Consider the following 17,253-nt stretch of genomic DNA (forward strand, 5'->3'; position numbering starts at 1 on the left):
GATAACAAAGTTGGTGAATAAAGAGAAGAAAGGTGAGAAAACTGACACTTTTCATGAGATACCAAAGAGAAGGAGATGCCCTTTGAACAGAAATCACCTTGTATGTGAGACTGTAGGACAATGCTTACACACTTGAATCAAGCAGAGCCAGTACAGAGTACCAAAGTAGGAGACCACAATGTATTGGGAGTGCAATGGCACTCTGCTGGTCAATTTGCCCCAGGAACACTAGACTATTACTGTTGCCTGCTAGTGCCATCTCCTTTTCCAAATCCACACTACCCACCAGGCAAACAGATGTGGCACCTTGATCAGAACTGCATTGAACCTCCATGACAATGCTAATCCCAAATTATAGCAATGATTCAACCACCAGTGGTAGCTATATTATAGACGTCCTTCAATATTCACCATACAGCACATTCCAATCACCATGCAACTTCCACATGTTGGATACCTCCACAGAATTCTTTGTGTAGATACCTCATACCCCATTTGCTTGAGATGCATCCTTATACTTTTATTTAAAAACTGTGTTAGAAAATTGATGGACTGGCGGCAAATGTGTACCTCAGCACACCAATAATGAAACCTCACCTGTAGCTGCCTTTTTTTGGAAGGTACTCTTTAAACTGACGGAGTGTTATCTGCCGTCCAGGGATCTTGGTCCTGTAAGGAAACTGTTCTTCACAGAAGGAGAATACCACAGTTGTATATTCTGCTTCTGCACCTGTCGTTGGACCACTGGAACGTTGCCCACGACCACTCTTACGAAGTGTTGACTGCGCTGAGAGGGAATAAGCATCTTGAGGACCATGTGTTTTTGAGGATTGTGAAAACCTGTAACAAATGAAGGAAAAGTTTAAACTAAAATAACTCACATATTTTGATTATTTTTATTCTGATGGGGATCATAATTTTTGACACAATTTATTAGAAACTTTTACATTTGCACATACTTGCCTCAGATAATAAAATACTTTTACACATGTTAAAAACCGCTTGATTTCAATTACCTAAGTATCTGGTTCTCAGACCAGTAATGGATCATTATAAAAAGATGTCATATACAATGAAAGAGATCACATTTCATACAATTTAGTATGCAGTGGCAAATTCAGGATGGAATGTAACAATATTATCAAAAGGATAGTTGCTGCTCACCATACAGTGGAGATGCTGAATTGCAGATAGGCACAACAATAAGACTGTTAGAAAGTGAGCTTTTGGCTTTTGTTGAAAATCAACACCACACACACATACACACACACACACACACACACACACACACACACACAGTCCCTGGCAGCTTCAGCTACCAAACTGTAGTTTGTGTGTGTGTGTGTGTGTGTGTGTGTGTGTGTGTGTGTGTGTGTGTGTGAGAGAGACTTGTGTTTGCGTGTGTGCGTGCATATGTATGGTGTCTGTTTTTGACAAAGGCTTTGTTGGACGAAAGCTCACTTTCCGACAGTCTTTTTGTTGTGCCTATCTGCGACTCAGTATCTCTGCTGTATGGTGAGTAGCAACTATCCTTTTCATAATATTTTTAGTTTACAGTGGTCTTTTCAGTATGTAATGCTTCCAAATAGTTGTCTATCTACAGTTTCCTTCTAAGTGAAAGGAGTGTGTAAATGTTGACAACTGCTTACTATGAGCAGAGAATGAGATCTGTACGTTTCCTTTTGACTCGTTGCGTAGAGAGACAAACCAATGTTGTCCCATACAATTAACATTGATAATTGCATATCATATATCCATCCTCTGTGCAAATAGCAGACCATTTGAATGCATTATTCTGGTTGAAAGAAAGAATCAGGAATATCTGGTTTCTAAGGAAAAGTTTGGCCAGTTTCTGGAACGTGAAGCTGATACTTTTGCTGTAGTCCATGAGGCCTGCAGCAAACATTAGTTCCAATTTACTGTGAAATATTTGCAAAACTGTTATATGAAAACTACTACAATACCCATAATTTTCTTTACAATTGATCCAAGTATTGCCACTGAACAGCTCTTAACATGAAATTTTCTAGAAGTATTTTAATATTTCACTATATTAACTTGTGTGTAATGTTGACTCATCTTGGTTTTACAATTTATTTAAAGTACTTGGGAAAAAGTAATTGAGGTGAAGGAAAGAATCAGTAAATAACAATTATATGACTAACAATCATGACAAATATAGAAACGGGCATACTTGTAGCACCTTGCACTAAATCCATAGACACAAATGTATTAAACAAATGAATTATTACTAGTTTCAAATTTCCTGATTAGCTGATCTCTACAAGAGATGAAAACTGACTTTTTAATTTACAACCAATGCAAAATTAACAATGTAGAAAAACACACGCACACACACAAATGCGAAAATTAAAGTAGAAGGGACCATGAGGGAGGGTAGCAGATGGGTAGGGGAGAGAGAGGTGAAGGTGGGGGAGAGAGGTGCGAGGGGGAGAGTGGTGCGAGGGGGAGAGAGGTGCGAGGGGGAGAGAGGTGGGAGAGAGGGGGGGAGACGGGGGGAATAGGGGGGGAAATAGGGGGGAGAGAGGGGGGGAAAAGGGGGGAAGGGGAAATAGGGGGGAGGGAGAGAGGGGGAAATAGGGGGGAGAGTGGTCGGGGGGAGAGTGGTCGGGGGGAGAGTGGTCGGGGGGAGAGTGGTCGGGGGGAGAGTGGTCGGGGGGAGAGGGGTAGGGGTGGAGAGGGGTAGGGGGGGAGAGGGGTAGGGGGGAGAGGGGTAGGGGGGGAGAGGGGTAGGGGGGGAGAGGGGTAGGGGGGAGAGGGGTAGGGGGGAGAGGGGTAGGGAGGCAGTGGTATACTAACTCCATTAGCACCATGCCCATACAGCATTGTTGTATCCCAACCAACCTTCGAGTGGATGACAGAACGTTCGTTCTTACCTTTGGCGGCCGGCCTTTGCACGTGCTTCTTCTTCTAAGCGACGACGTGCCTCTTCCAACTGAGTTGCAGTGTGAGGTAGCGAGAGGGGCGGCATACATGGATCAGCAACAAATGGCTGTGCAGGACCCGTTCGTTCCAGTGACCCAGATCTCGATTCACTGAACACCATCTGAACTGGCTTACGACTATGCCTGCAACAGAATGATTAACATACTCAAGCACACATAGCATTCATTCTCTCTCTATCTCCCCTCCCCCCCCTCCTCTCTCTTTTCATTCTATCTGTAATCTCACTTTAAGGGTAAAATATTATTTAATTAAAAGGAAAATCAAATCATAAAACCAAAAATTACAATAGGACAGAATTGTTGGCCATCACATACCTTCAGAAGGCAGAACTGCAAGTATTCGCGTACAGACAATTCATAATAGAAAAAACTAGCTTTTAGAATTTTTATGTTCCTTCCAGGGAGACCCAAATGTACCCCCTTTTCTCCCTTAGGTTAGAACACTGAAGTCCCAAATGTTAAACACAGTTTTTTTCAACTTGTGTTTTTTTAAAGCAAGTACTTGGACTTTCACCTCATAAAGGTACAGTAAAACCCAAATTAACGAACCTGTTTTTAATGAATATTCCTGTCAGTTTCACACTCCCCTAAAAACAATGCTATGACTCCCCACTTTTCATGAACCCAACGTTGAGAAAATGTCAGCTTTGAAGGAATAAACACGAAAAATTCTGCAAATTAAAAGCCAGTTTTTATTTCCAAACGAGTTTCTGGTTTCTTCCAGTTTCACAAGTCTGTGTTTTGTGACGGCAGCAAAATAATCTATTCTTCTAATTGATGTGTTTCCAGATCGAATTCCATTGTGGGGATATTGAAACTGATTTCCGTCCTGCCTACAATGTGACCCTGGTCACATGATCTGATGTCCCACTCACCGAGTTGCGAAGCACGAGACTTTAAGCGTTGTCTTTGTTATTGTCGAATTTACCAGTTTTATTTTTGTGGAGTTATGGGCTGCAAACATAGAAATCTTATGATTCTGTGAGAACTGACATCATCCACACTGTCGAAGACAATCATAATATAAAACTTTCCAACACAGCGAAGAATTACAATATAGTGCCATCTTCATTGTGTAGCATTCTCAAAAACAAAGGAAGCATTGTTTAATGCCGAAGCTAGTGATTCCTCTGCATGAAAAAGCAAGAACATTCATATGTCAATGTTTTAAGTGGGAAAGTGTCCCTGTAAGTGGAAACATGCTGCAAGAGAGGGCTCGGGAAATCACCCTGAAGATCAGTGTTGAAAATTTCAATGCGTCGAATGGCTGATTAGACCATTAAAAATATACTAAAAAAAAATCATAATTTCTCATTTCAGAGTGTCAGGAGAGGGAGAGGGAGAGGGAGGGGGGGGGGGGAGAGAGAGAGAGAGAGAGAGAGAGAGAGAGAGAGAGAGAGAGAGAGAGAGAGAGAGACTGTGGATGTAGGAAGTGCCCAAAGACACTTTTAATACAGATGAAATTGGTGTCTTTACAATTTGCTTTATGTGAAAACACATTCTGTTAAGTGGAATAAATGCAGTGGTGTAAAAAAGGCAAAGAAAAAATGACTGTGCTATTGTGTTTAGTGATGGAAGTGAGAACTTGCTCCACACTAAAGGATGGGAAATTTAAATCTATCAAGTGTTTTAAAACATAAAAATGCTACCTGAAGTGATGAGACTCAATGTTCTACAGATTATGCATATGTATGATGCTTCATGGGATTGTGCAACACAGTATGATAGGTTATATTGTTTTGCAAAGGCTGGTTGTGATGCATCAATTGCTGTTGAAGATGACACTGTTCCACAAGAATGGAGTAAAATCAAAGAGGTTCCTAAAATGTGACATTCTAGAAATTTTTTCTTGTGATTATAACATTATTACTTCCATGCCCAAGATGAATGTGAGTGAGATGTGTGAAGTGCTAATGATGGAACATTGTGAGATTATGGTGACAATGATGAAAAAGAGGAGGAGGCTGTTGCTCAAAATTTTGCAACAGCTGTGCAAGGAATTGCTATCATCAGGAACTACTATTCCTCTTTTAATATGGAACAACCAATTCTAAAAAAAAAAAACATCAACCAAATGGCATAACAACTACTGTCACCACAATACGCAGAAAGGACAAGACAAACAACTCTTACCAAGTAAAATAAATAAGTAAATAAATAAATAAATACATAACATGTTCTGCAAAAAGTTTGTGTGTGTTTAAATCTGTAGCAGAGTATTGGTGTGTTTGTAATTACAAAGCTTTTACAACATGCAGACAAGCATGAATTATGATTCTGAGTCGTTCCTTCCACTACACCCCACTTAAGGAAAAAAAAATATTTGTCACCAGCGATTTGTTAAAAAGGAGTTTTACTATAAGTACAGGTTAACCATTCTGCTTTCTTGTAAAATATTATTTCAATTTGCTCCCATTACTTTGCTTGCCCACCACACCTAGAATAGCTTTTAGTCACCTTCCCAATATCCGCAATATTCTTGTCAGACCCTATGCTCCTTCTGCACCCATCACCCTCCCTATGGTTCCTATCCCTGTGACTGTCCCCACTGCAAGACTTGCCCTATGCACCCTCCTACCACCACCTATAACAGCCCTGTAACTGGCAAAACATATACCATCAAAGGGAGAGCCACCTGCGATACGACATGTCATATACCAGCTGTTATGTAAACACTATTTGGTCTTCTACATTGGCATGATTAGTACCAAATTATCTATTAGGATGAATGGGCATAGGCAGAGGGTGTGTACTGGCATGCTCTACAACATGACATTCATGACCTCGGCACCTGTTGCATAACATGCGCCATCTAGATTCTTCCCCCAGACACCAGTATCTCAGAACTCTCGCTTCCAACCTGGCCTTAATTTATGTTACTTTCTTCCATATCAGCATTTCTTCACAGTAACTACTCTTTGCTCCACCCCTTTTTGTTTGTTACACCTTTCATTGTCTTCCCCCTCCATTTCTCACAGCCACCCTCCCCACATCTGTTACGTACAATGCACTTAGCTTTTCATTCTTATTAACTCATGCATGATGTTTAAGCAGTAATCTATGTCTGCAAATTACCCTGTCTTCCACTTTTAAGCTCTCAGGTTTTCAAATCTCACCCGATGCAGTCCCCAACAATCAGTCTTTCCTTCTAATCCCCTACGATTAAGTCTCCCCTGAACTGTGGTTTGGGGTAACTTTCCCAAAGTTTACACCTTTTCCTAGACCTCTGCAGTCCTTTTCCTTCACCCCTCTTCCTTCCCCTTCAATCCTTCTGCCTGGAGGAGCCCATGCCTCCAAAAGCTTGCCAATTACAACAGTCTTTTATGTGTGTGTTCTGCTGCTGTTTGGTGAGTAGATTTTTTTTTATCTATCCAATTAAATAATTTCTCTTTCAGGTTTACACAGTCCTTACTTTGTGTGATGCAGTACATGGTAATTGACTCTTTTGGCTGACAGTTACCTGTATCATAGTTGTTTAGTCAGTATTTTGACTTTACCGGAAAATGCATTGAACGAATCGGAAATCAGTTTCTGCCCCATCTGCAATGCAACTTTGGTCAAGCAATCTGATATCACAGTCACTACTGGATTCACTACACATGAGAAACGTAATAGTTTGTTTATTGAGGAGTTTAAGTTCCAAGTTTTAATTTTATGGAGTTATGGCCTGCAAATGTAAGACGCTTACAATTCGGAAGAGGCTGATTGTCATCTACAATGTTGCAGACAATCTTAACATAAAATTTTCTGACATGGTGAAGAAATACTATTGAGCCTCGTCTGCACTGTTGGCATACTCAAAAAATAAGGAAGTGTTCTTAAATGCCAAAGCTAATGATTTCTCTGGATACAAAAGAAGAACATTCACATGTCTACATTCAACAATGTGGAAAATGTTCTTCTACAGTAGTCTCTTGGAATTAGAAATGGCAGCATTTCTATAAGCAGAAACAGGCTCAAGTTAAGGCTTGTGAAGTTGCCCAGAGTTGAAATTGTAAGTGGAGAAAGTCAGGCAGTGGACAAAGAAAGTGTAAACTATTTAAAGAATGTTACATTGCCATGACTAATATGTGGTTTCGAGTCGAGATACATTTTCAATACTGATAAAAGTGGCATCTTTTATAATTTACTTCTTGTAAGCACATATTCCATTAAGAGAGAAAACTTCCACATAGGTAAAAAAAAGGAAAGAATGATGATGCTACTGTATGTAAATAAATAGTAAAATAGTAACTGAAGTGTAAAGTTGCCTCTACTAATAATTGGAAAATGTAAAACTCCTAAGTGTTTCAGAAACAAAAAAATGCTACCTGTGCTTACAAGTACAACATGAGTGCCTGGATGATGTTGAAATGGATGCATTACATGTTCCCACCTCTCTCCATATGAGCGTACATAATGTACCCATGTACGCTGTTGAACACAATTGTTTTCGTGGTCCAAGTGTTATGGTATATTGTTGCATGATCATACTGACCTCCAAATTTTTGAAATCAGTACACTCACTGGTCAATGTTACTGTGACACTATTATCCTTCCCCATGTGTGTCTTTTCAGGGGTGCATCTGGCCCAAACTCATTTTCACGGATGACTATGTGCACCTGTATCTAACAGTGCGTGTGGGGGACCTCTGGGAATGAGAGAATATTTGAAGAATTGACTGGCCTGCCCATTCCCTCCACCTTAAATCCCACTGAGAACAGGTGGGTTATGTTGGGGAGAAGTATTGCAGCACATCCAGAAGCACCAATGACCATCCAACTGCGGCCAACTGTTGCTGGGAGAGGAATGGAACAACCTACCACAAGAATTCCTTACCTACCTTATGGCCAGTGGGGATGCACATTGCAAAGCATGCATTTCGGTACATGGCAATTCTGCCTTTTGTGATGTCTGGGAGACTGTCATGAACTGTGGTGAATCGTATCATTTTTGTCTTTGTATAAAAGTGTCATTTCTGTTTGCCACATTGCATATTTCTCTCGGTCACCCTCCAAACTACAGGGTAGCAGTTCTTACTATGTACAGTCCAAGTCTGATCGAACCATGTTACCTGACAGTGACACATCATGCAAAAGTTACTTTTGTCCTTAACCCTTTGACTGCGGCTGACTGCTACAGCAGTCCGAGCGCGCCATGCCCTTGGTGCGGCTGACTGCCACAGCAGTTCAGTGCTGCCAAGCCCCAGGTGCTTCTGGCTGCTGCAGAAGTTTGCAGCGCTACTGGTGAACTCTCGCCACACCTTGTTGTTTGCTCTAACCACAACAGATGGTGTTTCAATGTGCAGGGCACGACTACTGCTTTTGGCAGACCCTCATAGCACTTGCATGAATAATTTGCTTTAGACACAACCAATGACCCTACTGTGATTTCTGTCAAACTGTAGTTTTGCACCTTTCTGCGAGACTATTCTTGGTTAAGACATCAGTCGCCAATTATTCACTTTTGTTTGCATAGTGAATTTATGTATTTTGATGGCATGTTCAATGCCTTTAGCTTAAACCAGAAATGTGAGACGAAAATGAAATACGAAAAGTTTCATCTTCATGTAATTAGAAAAAGTTTTGCAACATTTTACATTGATCGCAAGAAAGCAGGTGGTGCTAAATGTCAAAGAGTACCCAACAAGACTAAACATGTCGTTACATTTACCAGATCAGTGGGAAAAGTACAAGACATGCATAGTCTGTGCTCGAAATGGTGTTAGGAAACAAACTAACTTGTGCTGTAAGGAATGCAATGTAACTCTCTGTGCTTATCCAGGCTTCAAAATTTATCACACACAATTTCAGTAATAAAAAGCTGTTAAACCTTGTTTTGAGATAACGTATTACTATATCACTATTTTAAATGTATTTATTTGTATATGCATTATAATAAAAATGCAACTCAAACAAAAATTAAGTGTAAATACCGTAAATAAAATACTCCCAATTCTTGCAAAGCCAGTCCAAAGACCAGAAAAAAGTAGAAAGCCATAAAACAGTGAGCCTGTTGGAAGCATTGTGCATGGCGAGCACACCAGAAATATTCAGCACCCAGCACATGGCGAGCGGCGCGACAATACAGCACACGAGGCGCGACCGCAAGTGTTGCGCATAGTGGTCAAAGGGTTAAGTTTTGTATAGCAGTGAGTGAGTGAGTGTGTGTGTGTGTGTGTGTGTGTGTGTGTGTGTGTGTGTGTGTGAATGATTTGTAGCAACAGATATTGTTAATTTTGAAATAAAATAGCGATCAGATCACCTAAACATGATCGCATAATGATTCTGGGTTACTCCTGTGTCCTCAGGCAAAACTCCCATTTAAGGAAAACTTTTTAAGGAAAAAAATATTGGAGTCCCCAGAGATTCATTAAAAAGGGATTTTATTGTGTATATGCATTTATCTGTAACTTGGGTGAAATGCCCAGAAGAACTTATCCAGCTATACTCACCGACTGGCGATTGGTGATGTGGCACTTGTTGCACTTGTTCTTAAACGATGTTTTGAAGAAAGACCCTCACGTTCACTATGCGTATGTGACACGCTGGATACTTGCTTTTCACTCTCCATCAACCATGACAGCACCCTGCTACAAACATGAACTTGTATACTACCATTAATGCTGTATATTGTTTTACAGAGTTACATGGTAAAAAAGCTATACCTAGTTCATCATAAACATTTTTTTAACATTCTGGACTAATAATCTTGGAATTCTGGAACATTAACACTATTTCTCCATTCTGTTCTACACCCAATTCTTCTACAATTCTGTGTTACAATCGTGCTCACTCTGTCTCTTAATTTTTGTTGTAATTTGTGCTTATAACACCTTTTAACGTAACTTTCATCTTATCAGTGCCCTAAAAAACTTAATCTCAGCTGTTGATCTATTACTGTTTCTGACTAAATCACGTGTCTAATAACGTAGAACTGAAGCAACTGTTCCTCTTTCTGATTATTTTGTAATTCCACTACTATTAAAGAAATTTTCAATCACACTCATGACAATAAGATTACACTATGACTATATTCTTCACTTGGTAAACTCACTAAACAATTCTTCTTAAGTCAGAAATTTGTCAAATTTAACACTAGACAAGTGCTGAGGGGGTGGTCCTTTTTTATACTATCTTAAGGACACAAAAAATACCACAGATAAAATGAGAAGCTCGTAAGTTATTCACACAGACCTAAAACAAGATTGTCAAGTGATGCGGTAAATAACAAATACAGATTTGTGTGTAACCAGATAAATAACTAAATGTCATATTAGAACTTACCTGTCTTTGCACTGAGTACTAGGAACAGCAATTGGTATTGTATCTGATACAACGCTTACTCCACTATCTGTCAGATCTGTAAGGGTCTTCTTACTACTAGACCTGCGGCAGGGATCTCTACTCTGACGGAACCTGGCATCGTGTCCTGTTGAATACACACAACATACAAATCAAAATGTTCTTCACCAGAACCATTTCACTCTCCCACATAACAGATATTACACTATGGTACAAATGATCATTTGAAGGTTGCTTGGTACGCAAACTTCTGAAAAGGAACTGGTATGTCGAAGGATAACATCAAATACAATGACACAATCATAAAACTTTGAGAGTTGCAGCTGATGTTAAGATAAAGCTTAGTGAAAGCTGTTTAAGTACCATCAACTAGTAGAAGTCAGACCACACTTATTCCAAGACACTGCAAATTTGTGAAAGACAGGATGTGAACAAATTCTGACAAAAACATTAAACAAAAATTTTGTAATACATCCAATTTCTTTCCCAAAAATAGCAAAGATATTATTATTACAGCTGGTTATTAGCAAGACAGATAGTTGTTGTTGTGGTCTTCAGTCCTGAGACTGGTTTGATGCAGCTCTCCATGCTACTCTATCCTGTGCAAGCTTCTTCATCTCCCAGTACCTACTGCAACCTACATCCTTCTGAATCTGCTTAGTGTATTGATCTCTTGGTCTCCCTCTACGATTTTTACCCTCCACGCTGCCCTCCAATGCTAAATTTGTGATCCCTCGATGCCTCAGAACATGTCCTACCAACCGATCCCTTCTTCTAGTCAAGTTGTGCCACAAACTTCTCTTCTCCCCAATCCTATTTAACACCTCCTCGTTAGTTACGCGATCTACCCACCTTATCTTCAGCATTCTTCTGTAGCACCACATTTCGAAAGCTTCTATTCTCTTCTTGTCCAAACTAGTTATCGTCCATGTCTCACTTCCATACATGGCTACACTCCATACAAATACTTTCAGAAACGACTTCCTGACACCTAAATCTATATTCGATGTTAACAAATTTCTCTTCTTCAGAAACGCTTTCCTTGCCATTGCCAGTCTACATTTTATATCCTCTCTACTTCGACCATCATCGGTTATTTTACTCCCTAAATAGCAAAACTCCTTTACTACTTTAAGTGTCTCATTTCCTAATCTAATTCCCTCAGCATCACCCGACTTAATTCGACTACATTCCATTATCCTCGTTTTGCTTTTGTTGATGTTCATCTTATATCCTCCTTTCAAGACACTGTCCATTCCGTTCAACTGCTCTTCCAAGTCCTTTGCTGTCTCTGACAGAATTACAATGTCATCGGCGAACCTCAAAGTTTTTACTTCTTCTCCATGAATTTTAATACCTATTCCGAATTTTTCTTTTGTTTCCTTTACTGCTTGCTCAATATACAGATTGAATAACATCGGGGAGAGGCTACAACCCTGTCTCACTCCTTTCCCAACCACTGCTTCCCTTTCATGCCCCTCGACTCTTATAACTGCCATCTGGTTTCTGTACAAATTGTAAATAGCCTTTCGCTCCCTGTATTTTACCCCTGCCACCTTCAGAATTTGAAAGAGAGTATTCCAGTCAACATTGTCAAAAGCTTTCTCTAAGTCTACAAATGCTAGAAACGTAGGTTTGCCTTTTCTTAATCTTTCTTCCAAGATAAGTCGTAAGGTCAGTATTGCCTCACGTGTTCCAACATTTCTACGGAATCCAAACTGATCTTCCCCAAGGTCGGCTTCTACCAGTTTTTCCATTCGTCTGTAAAGAATTCGCGTTAGTATTTTGCAGCTGTGACTTATTAAACTGATAGTTCGGTAACTTTCACATCTGTCAACACCTGATTTCTTTGGGATTGGAATTATTATATTCTTCTTAAAGTCTGAGGGTATTTCGCCTGTCTCATACATCGTGCTCACCAGATGGTAGAGTTTTGTCATGACTGGCTCTCCCGAGGCCATCAGTAGTTCTAATGGAATGTTGTCTACTCCCGGGGCCTTGTTTCGACTCAGGTCTTTCAGTGCTCTGTCAAACTCTTCACGCAGTATCTTATCTCCCATTTCATCTTCATCTACACCCTCTTCCATTTCTATAATATTGTCCTCAAGTACATCGCCCTTGTATAAACCCTCTATATACTCTTTCCACCTTTCTGCTTTCCCTTCTTTGCTTAGAACTGGGTTGCCATCTGAGCTCTTGATATTCATACAAGTGGTTCTCTTCTCTCCAAAGGTCTCTTTAATTTTCCTGTAGGCAGTATCTATCTTACCCCTAGTGAGACAAGCCTCTACATCCTTACATTTGTCCTCTAGCCATCCCTGCTTAGCCATTTTGCACTTCCTGTCGATTTCATTTTTGAGACGTTTGTATTCCTTTTTGCCTGCTTCATTTACTGCATTTTTATATTTTCTCCTTTCATCAATTAAATTCAATATTTGTTCTGTTACCCAAGGATTTCTATTAGCCCGCGTCTTTTTACCTACTTGATCGTCTGCTGCCTTCACCACTTCATCCCTCAGAGCTACCCATTCTTCTTCTACTGTATTTCTTTCCCCCATTCCTGTCAATTGTTCCCTAATGCTCTCCCTGAAACTCTCTACAACCTCTGGTTCTTTCAGTTTATCCAGGTCCCATCTCCTTAAATTCCCACCTTTTTGCAGTTTCTTCAGTTTCAATCTGCAGTTCATAACCAATAGATTGTGGTCAGAATCTACATCTGCCCCAGGAAATGTCTTACAGTTTAAAACCTGGTTCCTAAATCTCTGCCTTACCATTATATAATCTATCTGAAACCTGTCAGTATCTCCAGGCTTCTTCCATGTATACAGCCTCCTTTCATGATTCTTGAACCAAGTGTTAGCTATGATTAAGTTATGCTCTGTGCAAAATTCTACAAGGCGGCTTCCTCTTTCATTCCTTCCCCCCAATCCATATTCACCTACTATGTTTCCTTCTCTCCCTTTTCCTACTGACGAATTCCAGTCACCCATGACTATTAAATTTTCGTCTCCCTTCACTACCTGAATAATTTCTTTTATCTCGTCATACATTTCATCTATTTCTTCATCATCTGAGGAGGTAGTTGGCATATAAACTTGTACTACTGTAGTAGGCATGGGCTTTGTGTCTATCTTGGCCACAATAATGCGTTCACTATGCTGTTTGTAGTAGCTAACCCGCACTCCTATTTTTTTATTCATTATTAAACCTACTCCTGCATTACCCCTATTTGATTTTGTATTTATAACCCTGTAATCACCTGACCAAAAGTCTTGTTCCTCCTGCCACCGAACTTCACTAATTCCCACTATATCTAACTTTAACCTATCCATCTCCCTTTTTAAATTTTCTAACCTACCTGCCCGATTAAGTGATCTGACATTCCACGCTCCGATCCGTAGAACGCCAGTTTTCTTTCTCCTGATAACGACGTCCTCTTGAGTAGTCCCCGCCCGGAGATCCGAATGGGGGACTATTTTACCTCCGGAATATTTTACCCAAGAGGACGCCATCATCATTTAATCATACAGTAGAGCTGCATGTCCTCGGGAAAAATTACGGCTGTAGTTTCCCCTTGCTTTCAGCCGTTCGCAGTACCAGCACAGCAAGGCCGTTTTGGTTAATGTTACAAGGCCAGATCAGTCAATCATCCAGACTGTTGCCCCTGCAACTACTGAAAAGGCTGCTGCCCCTCTTCAGGAACCACATGTTTGTCTGGCCTCTCAACAGATACCCCTCCGTTGTGGTTGCACCTACGGTACGGCCATCTGTATATAGAATGATAGAAATGGAAAATATTACACCATAAAAACCTTGAACAAAAGCTACCAAACTGATACTTCCATAATTCCATGCTTGTGAAATATTTTACTGGAAATTCATAGTTGGAGATCACAACACAGCATACTCAGAGAACATGCATGTGCAGCTTTTATCACTGAGTCACTGATTTGATGGATATGGGACCATTATATCAGCAAATCACACAGACATTTGGCTATAGTGCAATGTCTTCAGAATGTGCGGTGATGAGATATATATTCAGGATAACAGTGTGGCAAGAGGACTACATCACAAGAAGATCACACTGCGACAAGTCATTTACTGTTGTCACCACTCCAAAGACAAGAGATACTTGCATGGTGCACAGCCAGATTCAGCTGGGACATTTAGTGACATTCTTTAGTGTTTTGCAATGAGTCTGACTTCTATTTGTGACAGTCAAATCAGCATGTACCTGTCCATAGGCAATTTAGTGAAAAGTGATAGGAAACTGCAATTCTTAAGACCCAGATCTCTCCAACTTCCGGAATCATGATCTGGGGAGCTATCAGATATGGCAAAAGAACTGATTTTGAAATTGCTGAAGAGAGGCTGAATGTTTACCAGTATGTGGCAACAATACACACTATTATCATCATGCCCAAGGTACCGAACTGCATATTCCAGCAGGAAAATTTAATACCTACACTGTACTTCAACTATATACGTCTTGAGGAATGCATGGATCCTTTACGTGAGTATAAAAGACTTTCCATAATTCGACGCACGCACTGGTCATTGTCTCCTGCTTTTCACCTCCATAGTTTACTACCTGTCCAGTTTTCTTTCTGAAGGGCCATTGAATTCATGCAACTGAGTAGCGCCATTCTCCTATAATTTCCCATATTGTCATATCTGACAACTTCTTCCTCAAAAATCCATCTAAAGGAATATCAATTTATTTTTCTCCTTCCTGGTTAGCTCTCATATTTCAGCATCACATGTGGTAATACTCTCTACAAGTGAACTTTGCAGGAAGGCCTTCTTTCTCTCTGTAATTTTGTCACTCCATTGCAAGGAACTGAGCTGGCCAATTAATATTTTTCCTTGCCCTGTTTTGTGATGTCTTGTGTGGTTCTTCCCATTAGTTATAAAAGTGACATGCAAGTATTTAAATGAACAGACATTTTTAATTTTGCAGAATCCTACATCCATACAGTCTATCTTCTTCCCCCACTACCATGTATTCTGTCTTTTGTGTATTTCCTGTCAGGCTACATTCTGAGTATTCTTTGTGTAGTTTCCTGTACACGTAACTGGAACTGTCTCTGTATCCCACTATCACAACCTGGTCATCAGTGAATATGTTTGAGAATTTTCAGTTCATTTAAATTATTTACAAAGGAGGAATTCATGTCGCCTTTCCTTGGCTTTGCAAGAATTCTCACAATTGTTGCTAAGCCTTCCTACTTCTGGCATGATGCAGAGCATTGATTTTTATCAGAGGAATATTCTATGACCAGTAATGACAAACACATTTTCAGCATACATGAAAGAATACAACAAAGTTCTGTAACTTAATTGTGTAGGCACATTTTATTGCAATGTGATAAGACCTTCATAAATAGTTCCCCAGCATTTAGCCTTAGCCATTTAAGTGGTAAGGTTTCCTCTTTAATTTTTAACATACTTTTTCAGAACAAATATTTTCACTTAAATGGAAGTCACCATTCCAAGTATATTCAGTTGTTACAGCACGTGCCACTACTGTTGACTTTGTATCTTGTAAACATTTATGTGGGTTCTAATAATCTTGGAGACAAAATATGTTACACAGTGTTGCATGACTTTTCTAGCAGTGAACTAGATGTATACTATTCCACATGGACCCGCTAGAACCTTCTTTTGAATGATTGGATGGGTCAGCTATATGCTATCGACAATTAATAAAGAGCTACCAGACAAGTGTGATGTCAAAGTGAGCAATAGTAGCACAAGTGAGTAAGAACAAATCAGAATGACTGATTTTCGATACTGGACCATGCAAAGTGATCACAGCATGGAACTAGAATTGTCTTAACTTTACAGGTGTACTGGACTGAATAGCTTCATCCACAATATTGGCTTGACACTGGCTTGGCCAATACCTTGTCTGTGACAACTGTACAGTCTGTTTCTAGATCTATACTTTGCGAATCACTGAAATGCGTACTAGAGGTTCCCCTTTATTGAACAATATCATAAGGTTTCTCCCTGTTTCACTCACTAATGTTGCATTGTAAGAATGACTGCTTGTACACTTTTGTAGAAGTGTCTTATTTGCCTACCTTTAAATGCATGTTCTCTATGGGTTAGACAAACATGGTCTGAACAATATTTATAATTTCTGTTCTGAAAGACAGTTCTTGACATTTTCTAAGCATTTTCTCTTGAGATGTATGGTATCTTTCTTCAAGTGCCTGCAAATTAAGATTAATCTAAATTTGTTACATTACCTCAATAGCCAAAGAAGCATGTGTCAATTCATACCACCCTCTCTGTACTGGCTCAGTGTCTCCTGTTAGTCTGACATGATGTGAGAACACTATTACAGATGAGCAATATGTATGTTCTAAGTGCAAACTCTGGTGACAAACTGCACTTTCCCCGTATTCTATAAATGAATTGTAAACTGCCGTTTGCATTAGTTACAATTGAGGCTATATGGTTGACCAGTTTCATATCTCTGTACATCCTTATTCTCAAATGTTTTAATGACTTACTCATGTTGTTATGTTTCATGAAGTGAACAACTTCGCATTTCTTTACATTAAGAGAAAGTTGCCAGTCTTATTCCAGGCTGTCACTTTGTTGAAATCTAACTGGATATTACAACAATTTTTATCAGACAGAATTTCCTCATGTGTTACAGTATCACCTGTGAAAAATCTGAGAATTTAATTAATATTAGCAGCTAAGTCACCCACGCAACAGTCGTATTACACTACCCTGGAACCTATCCATGTAGACTTTACTGCACACTTTTCAAACCTTTTGTACCTTGGTGCACAATGCTAGCACAAATGCTATAGTGACCACTGATCCCAGTCTCTATCGAACATGTTCATAGAGATTGTGTCTGGTTTTTGTCAAAAATTCCAGCTAATCTCCACATGAGTAGGGTGCGGAACCATCTGTTCTAGATAATTTTCAGAGAAAAGAGTTAGAGATGTTTTGTAATTTTCCCAAACAACTATGGGAT

The 17,253-nt window shown here is 39.7% G+C and overlaps 1 protein-coding gene across 3 annotated transcripts in view; it reads right to left on the reverse strand.

Annotated features, from left to right (window-relative positions):
* LOC126162574 (axin) overlaps window positions 1-17,253 on the reverse strand; it is a 265,930-nt gene that overhangs the window by 25,817 nt on the left and 222,860 nt on the right. For 2 of the 3 annotated variants that reach the window (XM_049919167.1, XM_049919165.1), the window contains 4 exons: window positions 10,233-10,377; window positions 9,401-9,538; window positions 2,898-3,089; window positions 598-840 (listed from right to left, as the gene is read on the reverse strand). In XM_049919167.1, the coding sequence (XP_049775124.1) occupies window positions 598-840; window positions 2,898-3,089; window positions 9,401-9,538; window positions 10,233-10,377 (718 nt within the window). The remainder of the gene's footprint in view (window positions 1-597; window positions 841-2,897; window positions 3,090-9,400; window positions 9,539-10,232; window positions 10,378-17,253) is intronic. The other variant, XM_049919166.1, reaches the window with a different exon arrangement.

Source organism: Schistocerca cancellata, chromosome 2, assembly GCF_023864275.1.
Source record: "Schistocerca cancellata isolate TAMUIC-IGC-003103 chromosome 2, iqSchCanc2.1, whole genome shotgun sequence".
NCBI classification, from domain to species: Eukaryota; Metazoa; Arthropoda; class Insecta; order Orthoptera; family Acrididae; genus Schistocerca; species Schistocerca cancellata.